The following is a 21,256-nucleotide window of genomic DNA, read 5'->3' as shown; positions in this document are numbered from 1 at the left end:
GCTCTTCTGGGGGGAAAAAACAAGCCAAGTACAAACAGTATCCTCAAGGGATTTACAGAAGAGCTGGGGGAAAGTATTTTCCAGCGAGTGAACGGACAAGGATGTGGTAAAAATATTCCAGGGATAGCCCAAGATGTTGGTAAAAATAACACAGTGCTGGGGTCAGGGCCCCAGAGGGAGCAGCTCCCATCAGCTCCAGGATGTCCCCATGGCCACTCCTGCTCCTGCATGTGGGATGTGCCTCAGCAGGGTGGCCCCAGACACGGCTCTGATGGGATTTGGAGGTTAAGGCTTCCATCCAGGACTGCATAAAAAGTGGCAATGGAGAGCAGCAGGAAGCAATGTTAGTCCCATTAGACAAGGGGTTTATTTAGGGGCTGTTTTAGTGCACAGCTGCACGTCCCCACTGCCCTAAGCACCTCTGCTCCAGCTTTTTGGGGGAGCTGAAGCTCCTATGGAGAGGCTGGCCCTGCAGGCAGCAGATGTGGGGAAGCATTTCAGTGCCCTGCTGAGAGATGAGCCTAAGCACCAGGTGAGAGTGCAGTTAATTAACCCAGCTGACTCTGGGTTAATGCCATGGAACAGATCTCCCACAGAGCATCACACCCAGGCTCAAAGAGGGGAAAGTGGCTCCTGGGCAGGACTAACCCCACAGCTCACTCTGCTCGGGAAATTTGGGGTTAAAAGGCTCAATAACACATTTGAGATTCAGGTGCAAAGCAGTGGGAGCAATTCACTTTGGAAATAAATGCAAAACCTTTTTGTTGTTACTAAAAGTGCAGAGGAGGAAAGCTGAGGGTGCTCACATGGGAAATTATCACTGAATCAGTTTTTTCACTGCATGAGACAAATATGAAATGTGAAATCATCAGGAAAATATTTTACAAGGATTCTCTGGTTTGTGCCCAGAAGATATTTTCCAATATTTTCTATTTTGTGCCTTCCCCTCTCCCCAGCCAAGCAGCACAAGCACAAGGTAGGAAACTCTTTCTTCTTTGAAAGAAAAAGAAATTTTTTCCATCATGCCAAGCTGCCACGGTATCAGAGATAAGGTTTCACATTGCAATAGTGACACAGCTGTTTAAACTCAATAAACACACTCACGTGTCATCGATAAATGTTATCCCAAAATACTCCTTTTCTTTCAGGTTGAAGTGTGAGGCCACCAGATCCAGTAACTCCCGAGACAATAGTTTGGGCTATTGAAAGAATAAAAATAATTTTATTCATTATTTTTTAGTAAAAAATAGGGGTTTTTTTCTGTGCAAATACTGACATTTAAGCACACATGGCCACGCTAAAACCCTGTTGTACAACTGAATACAGAAGTGATATATCAGACTCAGGGTGTCCCAGTGGAGCTGTGTGGGATGTGTGGAGCATGGAGAGGCAATTCTGTGCTTAATCCATGACATTAAGCTGAAGTGCACAGACTGAGTGCTGCTTTCCTCTTTCTGGGGAAGAAGGCAGCATCCAGCTTTCCTACACTTATAGCAGGAAGGATTTTTCAATTAAGAAAATATTGTATAGTGGAGAATATTGTGCCTTGAGTTCTGTTATGGGAAAAAAACATCCTCAAAACCACAGAGTTCTCTTCCCATCTAAATGACAAAAAACACTACCACAAGGGGTGTGTTTAACATCCTGTATGAATTTTGGTGAAAGGAAAAACTGAATGCAGAACTGATGGCAGATATTTTGCCCACAATGCATGGGGAAATCCTTCAGCTAACCCAGGTGTCAGGAGAAGCACACATTGCCTCAGCACAATTATTCCACTCTGAGTTTTTCTAGTGTAACTTGTCTTCAACCCTCACTTCAGCCCCCAAAAGAAAACAAGCAGAGGAACCTGGCACTGGCTGCCAGTCCCCAAAAGAGCGAGGTGTGTACCTGAACCAGCAGCTCCAAGTTCCTGTCATCGAGGAGATGCACCTGGCAGTGCCGGCCCTCGGTCATCTGCAAAGACAGCAGCACAGCCCTGTCAGGAAGGGCAGCATTCCTGGCTTGCACCAGAGCATGTGAGGCCTGGGGACAAGGGCAGTGTGAAGCAAGTGTCTGATTTTGATGGATAAGGGAGTTGACTCTGTACCCGAGCACCTTCTCCAAGGACTCCATCTGCGGAGCTGCCTCAGCACTCGCAGTTCCTGTCAACTTCATGCTGGAATTGAGGGTGCTTAGCAGCACTCAGGATCAGATAAAAAACTCATAAATGCTGTGAGAATTAAACGTGAGGATGAACCAGCCTGACCAGTGCCACAGCCTTGGGCTTTTGCTCTGGAGAGGAGGAGATGATCAGGGACCCAGGAAACCCAGATCCATCCAACCCTCCCTGCAGATGGGCCAGCCCAGATCTGGTCCATTCCCCTGTGCCGAGAGCAGATGGAGTCTCCATCAGCACAGTAACATTTTCACTTGGGCAGCTATTGAAAATCATCACTTCCATGGGATTCTTACACAGGAGCTGCACACATCAAGAAGGTGCTTGAACTGCATTGCTAAGAATGGGATGAGCTTTGCAACCTCTGATGCTCTGTCTGAACCAATGTGTCTTTCATGTCACATTTATCTCCTGCAAACCAAGTCTCTTCCTCTCTTTAGCAGGCGAGCAATTCAGAAATAGCTGCCCATTATGCCCTTTTAGTGTCTGCCCTTTGAAATCTAATACATTTCAATGAAAGCTTTTACATTATTTAATATCTGTTCTAATTCTGGGCCTTTCAGCAGCTCCAGTGAGGACCAGCTTTGCAACGCTCTCCGGGTGAGAGCTGGTGAAGGAAACCTGGCTTTCATATTTGTTCTCCCAGCCTCAAAGTAACTCATTTCCCTGACAGCACAAGCTTCCAGCTGACCATAAATTGTGAGCTGTGAGCAGAGGCCGGGGGTGTTTGCTTAGACAGCGCTCCCAAAGGGATTAAACAGTAACACGCAATGGTTTCTCCTTTCACACCCCTCTGGCTCCGCAGGGACAGGGACAAGGACAGGGCTGAGCTGCAGTGCCATCAGCCCCTCTCATCACCTCCTACCCCTGTGCACGCTGCACACCCAAGCCTTGCAGAGACTTAAAAATAAACACAATTTCTACGGGATTACAGCACAGCCGCAGAGAGCTCGCAGCTCTGCCCCGGTTTGCACAGCCAGGGTGCCAAGACACAGCCACCTCTGTCACCAGGCAGCCCCTCTGCCCCCAGCACCCACAGCAACAAAGCTCCATTGTCCCAACTCACTGAGCTCATTTGGACCAAAAGCCGAGAGGGACTGCCCTCCCGAGGAGCTCTGCAAGCAGGTCAGAGATGAGCGTCTGCAGGCACAACTCCCTGAAGTGTCCTGGAAAACTGGGCAGCAGCATCGGCAACTTTCAGCACTGCTGAGCATCACACCGCCCACCAAAACAGCAGTGCTGGCCCAAGGACCGCTGGCAGAGCCAGTGGAGGAAAGAAATCCCTTCCTTTCCCTTATTGCTATGATCATGAATTTGTACAGAAGTGCGAGATGAGCAGTGACACTCGGGGCACGCAGCAGCTCAGAGCACAGGGCTGCTCCACCCTGGAGTCAGCAGTGATCTCACAGCTGCATCCCTTGTACCCTGCAGAGCATCATCCCCCGGTGCTGTACCCTGCAGAGCATCATCCCCCGGTGCTGCACCCTGCAGAGCATCATCCCCTGGTGCTGCACCCTGCACAGCCCCATCCCCAAGCCCTGCACTCCCAGCAAGGTACCACCTCCAGCAATTCACCCCTGGGATTCTGGAATCAGAGCTGCACCACCCCAACTCCAGCTTGCAGCACGCTCCCTGAGATTTCTCTGCTGTCCAAACACAGCACCCAGAGCCCTTAAACCCGTTATGATCCACTCCCAGTTCCATGTGTTCCCCAGAGCTGAAAGGCTGCCATGGCAGGCTCATAACTAAGTTGCCCATTACCATCACTTAATCATTTCATCAGCGCTCCCTTCAAGGTGGAGCAGATTTCTGGCTCTGACACACAGTTACCAATCTGCCCCTGTTGGGAAGTGTCGGATCCAATAGTGTTTTTAAACCATTCCCCATCTGTTGCTCTGAGATAGCACGAGTGTTGCCATTATTTAATTGTGAGCTACTTTAGCTTTCACCCAGTGAAATCACATCAATCACTTCTGACTGTTTTAATTGCCTCGGTTGTCTGTTGTTAAGTAAAAAAGGTTTCTGTTAGAGCAAACACATCCACAAAGCCTCATGCTCAGGAGAAAGAAAGGTATCCAGAAGGATTAAAAGATAAAAGAAATACCAAGCATCATCTGTGCTTCAATTTAGCTATCCAAGGTAACTGCAAAGCACCTTAAAAGTCAATGAAACTCCTAACAGCCCTGAAGATAGGCAAGATGTAATTAACCCTGATTTTATTGATGAGACAACATAAGGAAACAGTTTAGAAGTCTCATTTACAAATATACACACAGACAACATTTAAAACCTGAGACACCAGGAATCCTTCCTCAGAAACCACACATCCACTTCCCAGAGTGTTGCAAACCTCACTCAAGAAGATGCAGAAGATGCCAAGGTGCCCAGTGACAAAGCACTGTGAAATGCCTTTGCTGTGACAAACCTGGCAGCCCCCACCTGCATCCCCAGAGCTCTGTGGCCACGGCTCATGTCACCCCAGGAACATTTGGGGACACAGTCACAAAGCCACAGGACAGTGATGTCCAGAGCCATGAAACGCCTGTGGCTGTAGCTCCAAGAAGAGCTGCTTGCACGCCTCTGCCCCCCACCAGCCCATTCCTGAACACCTGAGGGCCACATTCCTGCTAAGACACCTCCTGCAGCCAGGATGAGACACAGGGATACTCACTGTGTGCCACCACAGCCTGCCAAAGGAACACAGATCTGCTGCTGTGACCATCAGCTTTGCATCTGCAGGCTTCAATCCCCAAACAAAGCCTGGACAGTCGGAGCCCTTCTCCTCCTGCACACCCAAAGCTTCAGCCCCAGCACCCTGGTTCCTGCAGCTGTGCAGGAGCTCACTCCAAGTATCCCCACCCCATTCCTGATGGGGCAGAGAGCACATCACTTGGCTCACCCCGTTCCTACAATCAGAATAAAATCACTCCAGATTGCTACCACAGGGAAGCACAAGCCCATCCTACATCAGGAATGTCGCCCACCAGAGAGGTCATGTCCAGGAGACGGCTCTCTCCTCACATCCAGCTGCTCCCTGTGCAGAAAGGGCTCTGAGGTACAGGGCAGCACTCACATTTCACAACCCTGTTCTGTACAGGAGGTAGAACCAAAAGCTTTGGAAGCTGTGGCAGCTGCAAGCTCACCTCCCAGGCTTTGGAGTGTCAGTCCCCAGGAGTGACAGGGCACAGCAATGCCACAGCAATGCTCCAGCACAGTCACAGGTACCAACAACCTGGTCCCATCCTCTGGAGAAAACCTGGAGAGCTTCATAAAGAGGCTTCCATCACTTTCATCCATGGATTTTGGCCAGGGAAAAGGTGCCTCTAGCTCAGCAGCTGGAGACTCTGAGCTCCTGGAGCCACAGCAGCAAAGGACTCCTTTTTACCTCTCCCAGTGACACTGGTGTGATTTCTTTGATTTATTCCTCGCAGCACATCCGCTTGCATGTCTGTTTCCTCAGGCTGTGGGAAGGGACTTGTGCTGTGTCCACACTCCCAGGGCACCAGGCTCCTCAAAAAACCAAAGCACTGGAGCCCTCACTAATACATTTTCTTTCATCTTTATTCAGGACACCCTGCTAATCTGAACAATATAATTGATTTTCTATGTGTTGGACCAATCCATCACGAGATGAGCACAGCTGTCTGCCTCAGTCAAGAGCTGGTGTGAACAGTCTTGAGATATTTATACAAACACATCTGTTTTCAGCTTATTCTCACTGATTTGGCATCGTCTGTACAAATGAACAATATTTGCAACATGCCCCCCAATTGGTCATCGTAGCAGTTTTTTTTAAAAGCCTGCTAATATTTGAGCTATTATCCATAAAAATTCATAAAGCATCTCTGTGTCTCATCTCATTCCCAACAGGAAATTAGGAGAGAGACATTACACAGCTCTATTTTTGGCAAAACCATACTGTGAGACTGGGAAACAATAAAAATCCAGCATCCCAAATTCACTTGTATTGTCTGTACACAAGTAAGCAGCAAAACCTCAAAAACTGAGAGGAGTGAAAGGAGGCAAACACTTTCCACTGTAGAAATACAGTTACATTAAAATACTGCAGCTCTCCTAATTTACAGGCTGTCAGCAAGAATCTGATTCACCAAAATCTTCAGTAAAAAAAGGCAGATAATGAAGGGAAACAAACAATTCTCAGAATATTCATGTGTGGAAATTAAAGCATATGGTGAGATTGTAGCTCTACATAGAAAATTAGCATTATCATAAAGGTTTCATTAGCTGGGAGGAAACAACATGTTGTCCTCCCCTTTTGTCACAAATAAAAAAAGACAAATTCTCCACCTAATATCATCAAAGCAGATTTTCCAGAACATCCATCCTTTAAAAAGAAAATTAGCAAGGCAAAGGAAAAAACCCTACTCCTTGGCTACTTAGACAAATTCCCTACAATATCCTGAGCCTGAATGTTTATTTGGGAAAAAAGCACATGCAGGATATTTATGCTGTTTCTCTTGGACAGAAACATCCTCCTTATGCAAAGCTGGTTGTTACATGCAATATTTTTAGACACCCATGTGTGTCATCCCGTTAGGGAAAAAATAAGAAAAAGAGTAATTAGACAGGGTGTAAACAGGAAATCTCAAAAAAATAACCCCAAAAACACCCTTAAGCCAAAAAGAAAAAAAGCTGTCAGAATAAGGGAAGGGAAGCTTAAGAATGAGAATCATGAAGGCTCTGGGTCAGGAGCAAACCCCAATGTGCTGTACTCCCTCCAGGTCAGATTTCCCCCTCTCAGAACTGGGCAAGTTCCAAAGAAGTCACTTGGCCTATCTGTCACTGACTTCTATTTTTAAGCCTTTTTTGTTTTAAGGTCTAGAGAAAGAAAATAAACCAAAAAAAAAGAGCCAACAAAACTCAAACCCTACAAACTCTCTGGCCAAAGAAGGGAGGATTACACGTAAGCTGCACATAATTAAGACAAAACTGGGAGCTGTGTCTGCCAGGGACAGGCTCAGAGCCCTGTCCTGCATCCCAGCTGCTCTCCCTGGGGATGTGCCACGGTTTGGGCTCACACACACTCTGCACCACTGAGTAAGTGCAACTGCCCAGGGACAGGGTGGCTGAGCCAGGCTCCTGCAGCCACCTAAATACTCATCAGCAGAGCTTTAAAACCACCCACATCCAGCAAGGTTTCACACCTCCAATGCTCTGAATTCCATGAGAAGTCTTTTGGAAGGAGCAAACCTCTCCCCCCAGTTCTCCTCTTTCCTTCCTCCCAAGACAAACCCCTTTGTTCAGGGCTGGGTGCTCCTGGGAACATCCCAGTGTGACACCAGGGATTTGATCCCAGGTGCACTGAACTGTGCATGTTATTTCCATGAGCTCCTGGCAGGGTAACTGCGTGAAATTAAACTTCACTGGCAGATGAAAAGATATTTGATAGGCAGGAAAAAATCACCTGTACTGATGCATCCAGTGATGAGAGAGAAAGGGGAACCATTTTCACTACATAAACACACAGCCTTAAACCTGCAGTTTGAAAAGTGAGAAATTGGACTGTGGCACATCATTAGTACATAGATTATAAAAAATGGCTAATTTATTCCTGGAACAGGCACACCACAGCAGCTCAGGCAGTCAGGAGAAAATAATACAGATAACAAAAAGCAAAATTCCCTCTCCCAGAAGGCAGGGCTGTCCCTTTGCACACTGACTTCACAAAGCCTGTGCCATGAGTGCATCCCAAAATGCTTCCATCCTGCTTTTGGCAGTGGCACAGAGGCAGCAGCTCTGCCTTTCAGGTGCAAAACCCTACAGCACCAGCCTGGATCTTTAAAGGATTTCATGTCCAAATCCCTACCTGAGCTGCCCTTTACCACCCATTAAAGCATCACCAGTAATTTCTTGTAAAGTTTCTGGTTTTTTAATGCAAACTTCTCTTCTGTAACTCATAAGCCTGTAAGAGATTCCACAGCTTAATACTGAAGCCCCCATACTTCAGGTTTTCATTGGCATTCACGTGTGTTTTTTCCTTTGATTCTGAAGGCATTTAGGATCAGCTCCTCAGCTGCCTCAGATCAGCACTGCTTCATTGACTTTGGTACAACCAGCCAGCTTATGTCTGGCCCTGAACGTGCACAGCCTGATCAAAATGTGAAATCACAGGCAAGAATGTCTTGCCATAAGGAGCTGCCCTAGCCAGGCACATCTCAGGAAAATAAAAGCCTTTGCCTGTCCTCCTGGAAGGAAGGGGCCTGCATGCAGCTGGGGGGAAGAGGGGAAAAGTTATAATGGTTTAAATGACCTCAGAGTTTCCTGGTGTGTCTGTTGGGAGAGCAAAGCTTCATCATGTTCCAGCACTTGGAGTCACTCAGAACTTGAAGGAATAAGCAGGAAAAGAACAGACAGAAGTCTGGGGCTATACCAGCATTGCTGCGGAAGCTTTTTAAACAATCTGCACAGATCTCCAAAAACACCATGATGCACATTCTCTCTGCAGCCCACAGGTCTGCCCTGACCAGTGTGGGTGGCATCACTCAGTGCCCCATGGTGGGAGGTGCTCAGGGTGAAACTGATGGATGAGGATGGGAAATGCTCCACTCTCCCACGAGTGCAGATCTGAGGAAGAGAAGCATTGCTCCAACCCACTGCCACATCCCAGCCCACTGTGTGCCTCTCCACCAGCTCCTCTGCCTCAGAGCAGTGCAGTGCCCTCCCCTGTGGACTCACTGATATCTCCTGCAGTGTCCAGTGTGTCAGCTCTGGGTCCAAAAATTCAAGTTTCTCCAGTCTCTGCTCACACCAGCCAGTGGGCTCCTGCCACAACACCACAGTCTGGCTCACACAGACACAACAAACCTGCAGTGATCCCTTGCAGGGCAGTGGCAGAGCTCCCACCAGCTTTATGGGGGCAGACCATGTCTCCAGACATACTGCCTCTCCTTCCTAATCTTCAAGTCATAAAGAAGCCTTTGGCTGAAGTCCTGTCTCCAGAGTAGTCAATTAATTTTGCCATTAATTTTAGTAGGGTCAGGGTTTTGCCTTAAATCATTTGTTATCTCACTATTAACCTTTAACAGAAGCCAGTATCTGCTTAATGTTAAATAGCCAGTGGTGCTCCACAGTGGCTGGCTCCATCTTTCATCCTCTGTGCTCTGGCAAACCATCCTGCAGGACCAACCAGGTGACTCCAGGTGCCACCCCCATCCCTCCCAAGGGCTGCAGAGGCCACCTGGGCTCTGCACACTCCTCAGATGTTTACCCACAGCAACTGCAGGGACTGTGCAGCAGAATTCCCAGGCCTCAGGATATTCCCTTTCTCAGGACCAGCCAGGCAGGGACAGACACTTAAAGCCATAACTGAATGACATGCACAGCAATGTTTTAAGATGAGACAGGCTGGAGAAAAGTGCAGGCTTTGCACTTTGATGCCCCTTTGATGATGCTCTACATGGAAATGTTGGCTCTGCTGAAGTTTGGCAATGAGCTGGAGATAAAACACAGTGCCTGGAACAGGGGGCTGAGAGGCTGCCTGGGTTGCATGGCACCTTCCTAAAATAGCCATGAGAGCTGGAGATAGGATGAAAAAAACTGGCTCCTGCAGAGCATCAACTGACTTTCATGTAAGCCCCACCAGCTGAGCCAGTGAAAAAGTCTGGCACAGGAACAGCCCAAGTGCTCTCCCTCACTGCAGGCACTGGGGCTTTGCAGGGCCATGTGCCAACAGACTTTCCATGCAAGCCTCCTTTCCCCCATTTATTCTATTATTCCTCATTGCAGGGGATGGCAGATCTAAGGGACTCTTTCATTCACTCCATTGATGGCTGGTACAGCATGACAGGCACAGTCTCTCGGGGTCATTAGAAAGATCCCACTCACCAGAGCAGATTGTGGGGCTCTAAATCTCATCCTCCTTTCCCAAAATCCTCAGAAATAATGATGAGCATGCTGTAATAAGACCCCCAAAAACTGAACAAAACCAAAGAACAGCGATAAATTAAAACCCAGGAAACAAATTAATTAAATCTTCCTCAAAATGATAAATCCAGTAACCCATCCAGGAGTTAAAGCCCTTTGCCAAGAGCAAAATATAAGCAGCAGAATTTCAGCTTCTTGCTCCCAGCCAGGAGTGTAAAAAACTCACCCCTCTCCTCCCCATGAGGAAATCTTGCAGTGTGGCTGCCTTTCCTGATGGCTTTTTCCTGTTCTTGCCTTTGCTCCATCCCACATGGGGGTGCAGGGGCTGTTCAGTGTGCACCAGCACAGGATGAAAGCACTCAAGAGCACAGGCAGCATCAGCCCCACTGCAGGAGGCAGATGGAAGAGTTCCTGCTGAAGTCTGGCTCTCCTGGCCCCAGACTTTCCAGCTGCCAAGGCAGCATTTCACCTCTCCTGGCACTGCCAAAGGCCACAGGATCTCTCTGGCAGTGTTATAACAGATGCTGAGTCCCTCTGACAGAGAGGAGAGGTTGGCTATTCTCTGGAAGGATCAGCACCTTTATTGCAGGAGTATTCTCCTTAAAGGTGTCCCAAGCTGAAAACTGAAGTGTTTCTTGAACAAGTCATGTCATTCCAGGGGTGCTGACATTCCATTCCTGCCACTTCCCAGTGTACTTAAAACAACAGCGAGAAAAGAACAGGCAGGCAACTCTACACTAATGCTATTTAAAAAACTATCTGGAAAATTAATAGGAAACAATCAGTAGAAATCTGCCACAAATATCAAGTCAATGAAATCCAACATCTGCTTTCCTTGGCAGCACACAGCCAGTAAATTCGTGTCTGCTGGAGACATGCTTATCACCAGCAGTGCTGAGACACTGCAGGCAGGTCATTACTGCACACAGCCCACGGGGGTGGCTTGTTCCAGTGCAATCTCCTGGGAATTCAGGGGAAAAAGGTCTCCTGTGGGATCAGAGTGCTTTCCTGATGCTACCTGACACAACAAATGCCGGGGCTGCCCACGAAGGAGCCCTGGCTGGAGGCAGCAGCATCCTGTGTCCCTGAATGAGCAGTGCCCACAGTGGGGCAGGACTGGCCACCTGCCCTCCTGTGACCTGTCCTGACCTCTGCTCCCCAGCCAGGAGGCAAAGCAGCTAAGCTCCAGCTTCTTTGCTTAAGTCTCTACAACACGAATCTCAGGGTTTATTCTGTGCAGAGCTTCTGGTAACTCCTGAGTTTTATCTCACCCCAGAAGCCATCCCTGACACACTCGTACAGACTCAGCTTTCCCTGTTACAGAAGATGAAAAAATACCCTTACAGAAGAGTAGTTTCACAACCCTGAAAACTCACACCCTGCCCTTGAGGCCTTTTTGTCTCTCCCCAGCCCTGAAGCTCTCCCCCATTTCTGATGGATTTTCACAGGATGCTCCTCTGTCCCCTCCACCACCTCCCTGCTCAACCCTGAGCTGGCTTTTTGAGGGCAGGCTCTCAAAGCAGGAGACATGCAGAGCAAGCCCTGACCAAATAATTGCCATTCCCTCCAGGCAGCATCTCATCCTCTGAAGTCATCTGGAATCTCTTCTTCTCCTGCCCCATCCAGGTCCCTGCACCCAGCATCCCCCCCTTGGACTTTGCCAGCCACTCCTGCTTGGCAACAGCCCCTCAGGAATCCAGATGCCAGCCTTGGACTGACATCAGGTAAGGAGGAGATGAAAAATAATTTAAAAAGAAGGCTAAAGCACAAGTCCTTTAAATCTTCAACTCTTTAAAAAAAATTACAGAGAGCAAATAAATAAAGCAAGAGAAGCCACAACAGTGGGTATGGGCTGGAGCAGGCAGCGAGCAGCGTTTCTGTGGAGGCGAGGAGCCAACATTCCCAGTGCCAGCAGCTTGCCAGGCACTCAGGGGGCTGATCCAGATGGTTCCACATTTCACTTTTAAAGCAAAACAAGTGCCTTGGATCAAAGGCTCTTTCTCAGCAGCCGTTACCCCCAGCTCTGTGTGCACTGCTGCATCTCCAGGCCACCCCTTCCCAAGGGTTTTTTAGGGGGCGAGAGAGGAGGGAACCTTATGAGGAGATACTTAATAGTTGCATGCTGAAAGGAGTTACTGTACCAGGCGCCGACCGCCTTTTCTCGGGACTGAATCTGTGCTTTGTTTGGGTTAAATCATATCTCAGAGCAGCCCATAAGGGTAACCTCTGAAAAGAGGTTTCTCTCTCTAACCAAAAGTTAAGAGATCTTTGCTCCAGCTGCAGCAAAGTTACCAGAATCCAGCTTGGATTTAGCCCTTTGCTGAAGTAGCCAAGGCAGCATTTACAACAAAGGCAGGAAAAAGCAGCTGTAAATGCTGGGATAAACAAACAGCCCCTTATCTCCTCAATGGAGTGCAAAAGACGAAAAGAAATTTTTATGGACTGATCCCTTCAAGGCAAAGAGAAGAGCAAGCAAAAAGGTTTCAACCTACCCCACCCCAAACTTTCTCTGCTCTGTGCTGCTTCCTGGCTCTCCGGGGCTCACAGCTCCGAGCTCTGCACGATGTTTAACTCAGGACACACTGTAAGGGCACTAAATAACGTTATCTGTCACTGCTAAGCATCAGAAATTAAAATACAGCCTCTTACCTCCACATTACACAGCCTGCTGGTTTAAATGGACTCGAGAAACCCAAGAAGTGCTCCCAGTGTGCATGCACTAAGCCTTCATGTTTTCTGTACATCTGAGCTGGGGAAGAAGGGAGACACGATCCCGACTTCTTCCGTTGCCATATAATCTGAAGGAAGTGACCTTCGTGTTTGTTGCTTTGAATACAGATTCAGAAACAAAAGCCCTTCCAGAGTGAGTCAGGGGACACAAAGAGTTGAAATGGGATTGTTAAAAATGGGAAAGCACTACAATTGTGGGTTGTTTTTATTTTTTGGTTTGTTTTTTTTTTTTTAATTTTCCTGTCTGTGATATTAACCCCTTTATTATAAAACAAAACTGAATGAACCAGCAGGAGTTACTGACCAAAGGCGTACCACAGGTGCCAGCCCTGGGGCAGGGAGACACCTTGGTGTGGCATCATGATCCCTGTGTCACAGCAGTGGCTGGGGACCCCCATGCTGGCAGCCCTGTGCTGGCTGGGAGCTGCCATCACCCCTCCCAGCTCCTCCACCCCACACACTCCTATCCTTTGTGTAAAAACTTGGCACAGCACTAAAACTTCAAGCCACCCCCAGTGCGAGCCCGTTGGAGCAAGGCTGAGCCCTGTGGCAGCAGGGACCAACCCATCTGAAGGGATGCAGGGTCAGAGATAAGCAGAGCTTTCTCAGCACAGCCACCCTCACCCCATAAACTGGCACCTCCACTGTCCCTCCCTGCAGCACACCCCAGGTACAGCATCCCACAGGACTTCCCAAACTGCTCCCCAAAGCACAGGTCTGCTGCTCTGACGTGGGTGCTGCACTCTGGGGAGGGAACTGAGAGCGTGGACACAGTTCACAGCCTTGGCCATCAGTGTGAGCTTGCTCCTGCTCCACAGGAGTGCACTTTGCTGCTGGCAGAGGAGCAAATCATCTACCTGCTGTTCTGCTGCTCCTTTGCAGGCTGTTCTCTGTGTGCCAAACACTGAGTTCTACTTGGATTCCCTGATTCCTTCCCCGCTGGCACATCAACCCACAAGGCTTCACACGCCTTTACAAACTGTGTCAGGCAGAGCACAGGTGTCACACAGGCACTGAAACAGCTCTCCTCAAAGAAACCTCAAACAACTGACACTGATTTCACTGAAAATGAAAAAATAAAAAACAGAACAACAAAGAACTGTGCACCCAAATCCAGGAAGCTGCAACTTCCAGAGTTCCAACCTGACCTTCAGGCCTGACACAAGAGGCACAAAGTCTCAAATTCACACATGCAGTTACCCCAAAAATCTGAATGCTCTTATTCAATTATTTATGCTCTCAACTGAGCAGTCACTATGCACACAGAGGACAAACTACGAAGACTCTCCCAACTAATTTTTAAAAATCCAGGGATCTATTTTAATAGAAAAAAACAAATTAAGTTCAACACCTGGAACAAAATACTTTGTTTTTCCCAGAATGAAAACGGGTCAAACTTTGGACAGCAAACTTTGGCTCCCTCTTCTCAGAGGTCCTGAGGCCCCTTGGCCCAGCTGAAGTCCCCCAAACAGGAGGCTCTGTGCCAGGTGTTTGAGGCCAAGGACAGGTTCCATGAAGCTGCAGAGCACTGTGTAAGGACAGAACCTTCCCAGCAATGCTGGGAGAGAAGCAGCACTGCCTGGTCCACCCATCACACAGGGTGAGCCAGCTCTGCTCCCCTTGTCTCCCTGAATTAACCCTCAATCCAGACACCTCCAGGGAGCAGCTACCCCAGACACAGGGATGCAGTGAGGTGCCAGAAGTGTCTCACCCTCCTTTTTTAATTCAGAGTAACCAGCTTTGATCAAATAACCACCCCTTAAATAGCTGCAGACAAAAAGAGTTGTCTTTTTTTCCCAAAGTTATTTTGTAAAAGCCAACGTTCTCATAGTCATGAGACTACAAAAGCTTTCCACTCTAAGCTCAATATCACAGGTTTCATGAAAAAACCATAAGCTGGCCCTACATCAGGCAGGAGGGTGCCAGGTCAGGTCCAGCCAGCTGGTCCAGACTGCACCAGCAAGCTAAGAGGTGGCAGTGAGACAGTTTTGGGAGAGGATTTCAGACCAACAAGCTTGCATTTGTCTCCAAAACAGACTCCAAAGCCCCAAAAATAAGATGGAAAATAGACAGTGAGTCATGTTTCCTTAGAGAAATGATGTGAAGGTTACCTGGGTGGTGCCAGCTTCTGTCCTGCTGGGATAACCACAATGACAGGAATAGCTGGAGGAGGGAGAGCACAGCTCCTCAGAGGATCCATGGCTTCCAGACAAACACACATCAGGGCTGCATAATTCAGCTGTACAGAAAACTTTTTTTAACTGAGAAAAATTAAGAGTTTAAAAGAAATACAGCACACCTGTAAGAGGTAGGAAGCTGTTGGAGTTGAGCACAGGGAAATTCTGCAACTCTGAGGCATGAATGAGCTGAGTTTGGGGACAGCAGTGCCACCACCCTTCACTGAAGGGTGACCCTACAGGGAATGCAGAACCCCCCAGTCCCCCAGCAAGGTGAACAGATGCATTCAGCTTGATACAAGAGAGCAATTACTGCCACTTTCACTGTGGCTTAAACACCAGCCTGCTCCAAACCTCACACCCTCTGCCCAGCCCACATCTCCCTGCCCAGAAACCACTGGCCCAGCCAAAGGTGGAGCCAGGATGCTCAGGAGGCAGCACATCACCAGCAGTGCCATGGGTGGAAGTGCAGTGACTTCTCCAGCCCCATTCCCAGCTCTGCTGGCACCACAGTCCTGTGGCCAGCAGGGAGATGCACACTGGGGCACCCATCCCCAGGGCAGCACCTACCCCACATCAGCTGGAAAAACAACAGAAATATCACAGTCTTAATCCTAGCACTGCTTGGACTGTCAGAGATGACTTTTAATGGATAAATCCAGTACATGCAAACTTTTCTCAGCTTTTTGATGACACTTGTCCTCCCCATCTCCTTCCCCAACACACCACTGCTGCATGTTTAAATGAATGACAGATCAATTAGTGGGGAAATGTGTACATGTGTACTTGTGTGTGTGAGGGTATTTAAGCTAATATATTCCAGCATTGATAGCTTTATCCTCTTTGCAGTCTCTGAGAATGAACTGGCCTCCATCTGTACAGAAGATTAGTAGAATTACTAATCACTAATTATGACTCAGAGGTTTTAAGAGCAATGCAGACTGTACAAGGGGTGGCCTGATTTTCAGAAAATGAGGGGACAAAAATAGCACAGTGTTATTTTAAGCACATGGACAGTCCATCCAAGATCACAAAGTGCTGCCAGCAAAAGGGGTGACAGAGAGACAACCACAGAGGAGGATGAAAACGAAGCGTGGAAAAAACAGCATGTGCCTGAAACACTTTTAGTTTTCCTTTCCATACAGTTTGTGTCCAGTCAGAGCAAGCTGGCCAGCCTCTCTGCAAAGGCCAGAATGGAGATTGATCCCAGCAAGCTCATACAGTGATACCTTTGTGCAGGACTTGCTGCCTCTGAGAAGCGGCGCCAGCGACATTCGAAATCTAACGTACTCTGTGAGCTGCGTCACATCGAAGAGGGAAAATATTTATACAGGCCCAAGTGGTTTGTGAATAGAAGGCACTGTTTGAAACTGGCACCGTGACACCCTGAAGGAAATGAGATGAAGTTCACAGTCTGGTTGTGAAGTTTGTCAGTAAGGGAAGAGGGAGAAGCCATAAAAAAAGAAATCATATTTTTTGTTTGAATCAGCTCTCTCAAACAGAAAACGCTGTATCATGAGCTCAGATGGAAATGTATCTGGCAGAGAGCTCTGGAAAGCTGCTGCTGGAAGTGTGCAGAGCCAAGTTTAACTCTAGGCTGTCAGGAGGCAGTGCCCAGAGCTGGACCTGCTCTCAGCCCTCCTCAAGGCTCCCATGAAGTCCAGCCATGGGGACACCTCCCATGCCAGCTTTGGATATCACGGGAGTCTCAGCAGTGCCAAAGCTCTGCAGGTGACATTTGAGCAACATCACTGCATTAGATCAGACCCCTTCAAAAAAAAAAAACCAGCTGGATGAAGGCAGCCAGAGCAAAGTTTTTCCAGGGTAACCAGTAATCCCCAACGCACAAGTTGAAACCTTTGAAGGAATACAGGCACATATTCAGTGTCCTCTAAAAAGGTTTTCAAGCTCCCTTTGAAAAGCCCTGAGCTGTAAGAACACCTGAGATGTTTCTGCTGAGTATCACTCCTGGGGTCTGTCCGGTGTGGAACACAAAGTCCTGCCCTGACAATGCAGCCCCAGCTTTGTGCTCTCCCTCACCACCCCAGCACTGCTTTTCATCATTGTGAAAAGGGAAAAAGGCATCTCAATCAGCTGTCAGCATTTTTCATAATGGAAAGTTGAGGTGTGGCAGCAGAGGAAGCATGGTGCTCCCTATCCAAACCAACTACGTTAGCACTGGAGGAAACAGAAGTCAGCCACTTCCTCTCCCACCCCAGGTACCATGGGCCAGACACACGGACAAAGCTGATTTCTTGTGCTTCATCAGCAACATTTTTCACTTCATGCAGAGGAAATGACCTTTCAGAGGTTAAAAAGCACTTTGTCCAAAAGACCCATATGAAAAGTTTGCACTGTTATGCTGTAATTTATCAGCTAATTACCAGTGCAATTGGTAATTTCAGTCACTCCTAAACTGCTTAATCACAGAGATTCTCCCATATCTGGCTGTACATCCACCAGATCAATCACAATGTGCCATTGTATTATGCAGGGAGTTTGGGAACAGTTTTCCCAATTTCTTTAAAACTTTGCATGGAGCAGACTGACTGTCACACATTTACCCTAACTCTAAACCATTCATGTCACCAGTTTTTAATTCATAAGAGTTAGCTGCCTCATTAAATAAGACTTGGATGCCATGTCTCATTCCTGCTTAACCATACTGAGGAATCACTGTGTTGTGGGATGTACTGGTGGCAACTGGCATTGATATCTCAGAGGAAAACTTTGTGTCAGTACCCAATGAAAACCAGGCCAGTGCTAATACAGGTAACTAAATACAGGATAAACGTTGATTCTAGAAGTCTTTGGCATTGCAGCTGCTTATTAACCTCATTTACATAAAAATTTCACTTGGTTTTACTGCCCTATAATTAAATCTAAGACAGGTGGCCTATAAACCCAGCATGTGGAGGGTCCTGCAGAAAGTTTTCTTTGGGAATAGCATCAGGACACCTAGAAATGCCGTGTTGTCCCATCTCAGGCATCAGGAGGGGCTCTGGGAAGACCCCCCCAAAGCCACAGCACTATGTGCCAGAGCTCCACAACAAAATACAGCCCTCAGTCCTTTCTCTGGTAGGAAATTGGGAACCCTTGAGTAAAAGTTTCTATGCCAAATTCTCATCCAGGAATTTTCCCAAGCCCTAGGAGCCCCAATAATTCATACTGACTTGCTGCTGTTAGAAAAACTACCTGTGCCAGCTTTTCTACCAGCTGTCTCTGCAAATCTGTTATTTCTAGGACAGGCTTTAAATGTTCCCAGGCACACACCCCAAGGGCTCAGAGCATCAGCTCTCACACTGTACAGCCTCCCCCCTCCTGAGGGTTTGGGGTTATTTCAGAGCGAAATGGGAAACCCCAGCAGCGCTTTGGCTCACAACCTGCTCCAGATGGAAGGGCTCTGGGCAAGCAGGACATCCCCTCTCTTCTGGCAGGTGGGACAGATGATGGGAAGCATCCTGGAGCAAGGATCAGCTTGGGAAGTGCCTGGGCTAGGGGAGAAGTCGCTGTGCCAGTGCCCAGGTGAAACAACAGGTGAAACCTTGGGAAAGGTTTCCCACATACACATGCCAGAAACACAAAGGCTAAGGAGAAGGTGACTGACAAAGGCTGGTTTGTGCTTGTTGGGGTGGGTTTTAGTTGTGCTTAAAGCTGCTAAGGCAGGTAAGGGCTTTATGCTGGCAGAGAGGATTTGAGCCTGCCCTGCCAGCCAGTGCTGCCCCGTGACCACCTCTGCACCTGCCAGCTCCCAAACACAGCTGGGGACCTTGCTCAGACACACAGAGGTGTTTGTGGCTTCTCTGAGCTGCAACTCAAGCTCAGCTCTCCCACCAGGCTACCAAGCATTTTGTATTTTAAAAAGACTAAAAATCCCCCTCATCACAACAACACACGCAGCACCCCAAGGAGAAGGAATCCTACTTGCTTTCCTTTCTCCACAAAAATGTACTGATGATTAAATAGAGACTTGCTGGCAGCATCCAGCTCACACAAAAATAGCCACTGGCACACAAAATGTGACCCCCAAATACTGATCAAAGCAAACTGAGGCTTCCAGGGCTGATCAGCAGCACAAGTGCCTGTCACCTCACCCTGCCCTGCACGTCCCTTGCATGCAGCTCAGTGGACTAAGTTCTGCCTGGTGTCCAGATCTGTCACAGCATGCACAGTCCAGGGAGCCCTCAGAGAGGAGAAAAGCCCACATTTAGCCAAAAGAACCTGTGTATGAAACTCTTGGTAATTTTCACATCTGGAATATCAATGCAAAGGAGCTACAGAAATGTGAGTGTTCTCCATGAAACCAAGGTGGGAAATGTTAAGCACCTGTCCAGGAGTTAATTTTAATAATAACACAGGGCAAAAAGGTGTTTTCATGTGGCTGCAATAACAACAGGACTTTTGGGGGAAAATCTGAGAGAACAAATAGCATCCCTGGCAGGCAGAAGTGCTGCTACACCCTTTCTAGAAAGAACAGGGGAACAGAGGAAAACAATTTGCTCAAGACAATGCAGGATCTGTGATAATGATGGGGCATAAAATCTCACACCCAAGATTAGAGCCCTGTCCCACAGACACTGCAAAATCCACTTCCTCAGAGAAACAACCCCATGGAGTGCTCTGCACTGCTTCTGTGTTGCTCCACTGAGCTTGAGGTGAAGAAACGCAACCCAGGGTGGCTCAGAGTTCCTCCCTGTATGCAGGGGTCACACAGCCACTGTCTCTAGCTGTTTCCATAGCTTGGTGTGCTTAAAAAACTAAGAAAGCAAATTTGATTCCTGCAAGGCTGTGGTATCTGAGCAGCTGGGTGACCTTTAACGCTGTGTGCTCAGTCCTGCACTCACTGGACTCAGCCAGAGGCTTGAGCAGCTGAGAGCCAAGACTTCAGCACAAAAAGCAAAGTGTTACGCAACCCAACAAGGAAGAGCTGCAGGGCATTCCTTCAGCCATCTCTTTAATACACCCCAAATTACCACTAGCAAATTCCTGATGTTAAAACGTGAGAGTTGCTTTGCTCCTGCCAGGTTTCACCTCCCAGGGAAGGCTCAGAACAGCAGGTGAGGAGCAACAGGTCCCAGCACGTCCTCAGCAGGACAAGTTGTGGGCAGAGGGGAAGGAGCATTCCCTGTCCACTTCCCTGGCTCAAGGTCTGCCTGGTGGGATGAGAGAAGAACCAATCTCCTCTTTTCACTCATTTTCGCATCCCCACTTTCAGACACAGGCACATTTCAGTGATGCTTTTCATAAAGAAAAGACAAGACAAAGCAACCACTGGGACACAGTAAGCTTGGGCAGAGATACAGCTACACTTTGTTTTGGAAAAATCTCTTTTCACCTCAAGCCAGCCATCAGAGAATGGCAGCTGAACAGGCTGAATACAGCTGTTGTCTGAGCTGGTCCTCACTGAGCCTTTATTCCAGCCCCGGAGGGATGGGGTTTTACCTCCATGGGGATGCGCTGGAGAAGGAAGGCAGTCTAAGCTGCATGCTCTTTATGTGAATGGACCTGAAAACAACACCTACACAGCACAGGTGTAGCTGGATTTTACTTAGAGAGGAAGAAGAGAGTCAGGGCTGCATCCCACCACATCCCTACAGGTCAGTAAAGGTGGGCAAAGGAAGAGCAATGCCACCTTTACTCCTGCATTCCCAAACTAGTCATGATCCATATCCACAGTGACACCTGTGTCAGACCCATCACACAGTGTTTCCATACATGATCTGCCCAAGACACATTCAAGCACTGGTACATTTACCACTGCAAAGCTGCTCTCCCACTCCTGAGCCTTCCCTAAAGCTAAATACCAAGAGATCGCTTTAGGATTAAACAGGCACAGATGTCCTCTTAGCATGACTTTCCCATGGAAGTTGCATCCTGGTGGCTCTGGAGAGCTGTTTGCTACGAGCTGTGCCATTCTCTGTATTGCAACACACCAGGGAGAGGGGAGAAGCTGCTTTGAAGCATTCACCCTGATGTAGCAAACACACACAGTGAGGCTGAGAGCAGGCACGCAGCACAAGTTCACAGTGAGACAGAAATACAGACACACAGAAACAAATAACTACCAGCAAAAACAGACTCGAGAAGGAGTGACACCACCCTCACTGCAAGTGGATAGCACAATGACTGCAAGTACAGGGCTGTGTTTAAGGGGAGCCCCCAGCTGCCATTCCAGGACCCACTGCATCCCCCCCAAGCAGCAATCCCTCTGCCATGCACAGGACTATCACGTTACAAGCTGCCACTCTTCAGTGACACAAACACAGCAGAAAAAGCCAAAGCCGGTCTCTCCCATGGGAGCAGAGCA

The 21,256-nt window shown here is 48.1% G+C and overlaps 1 protein-coding gene across 3 annotated transcripts in view; it reads right to left on the bottom strand.

Annotated features, from left to right (window-relative positions):
- Window positions 1-21,256, bottom strand: part of FRMD4B (FERM domain containing 4B) — an 80,329-nt gene that overhangs the window by 58,049 nt on the left and 1,024 nt on the right. For 2 of the 3 annotated variants that reach the window (XM_041425998.1, XM_041425999.1), the window contains exons 2-3: window positions 1,891-1,956; window positions 1,105-1,199 (exon numbers count right to left, since the gene is read on the bottom strand). In XM_041425998.1, the coding sequence (XP_041281932.1) occupies window positions 1,105-1,199; window positions 1,891-1,956 (161 nt within the window). Of the gene's footprint in view, window positions 1-1,104; window positions 1,200-1,890; window positions 1,957-12,691; window positions 12,761-21,256 lie in introns of those variants that run through there. The other variant, XM_041426000.1, reaches the window with a different exon arrangement.

Source organism: Onychostruthus taczanowskii, unplaced genomic scaffold, assembly GCF_017590055.1.
Source record: "Onychostruthus taczanowskii isolate IOZ18803 unplaced genomic scaffold, ASM1759005v1 scaffold9, whole genome shotgun sequence".
In the NCBI taxonomy this organism is placed as follows: Eukaryota; Metazoa; Chordata; class Aves; order Passeriformes; family Passeridae; genus Onychostruthus; species Onychostruthus taczanowskii.
This window is presented reverse-complemented; position numbering and strand designations above follow the sequence as displayed.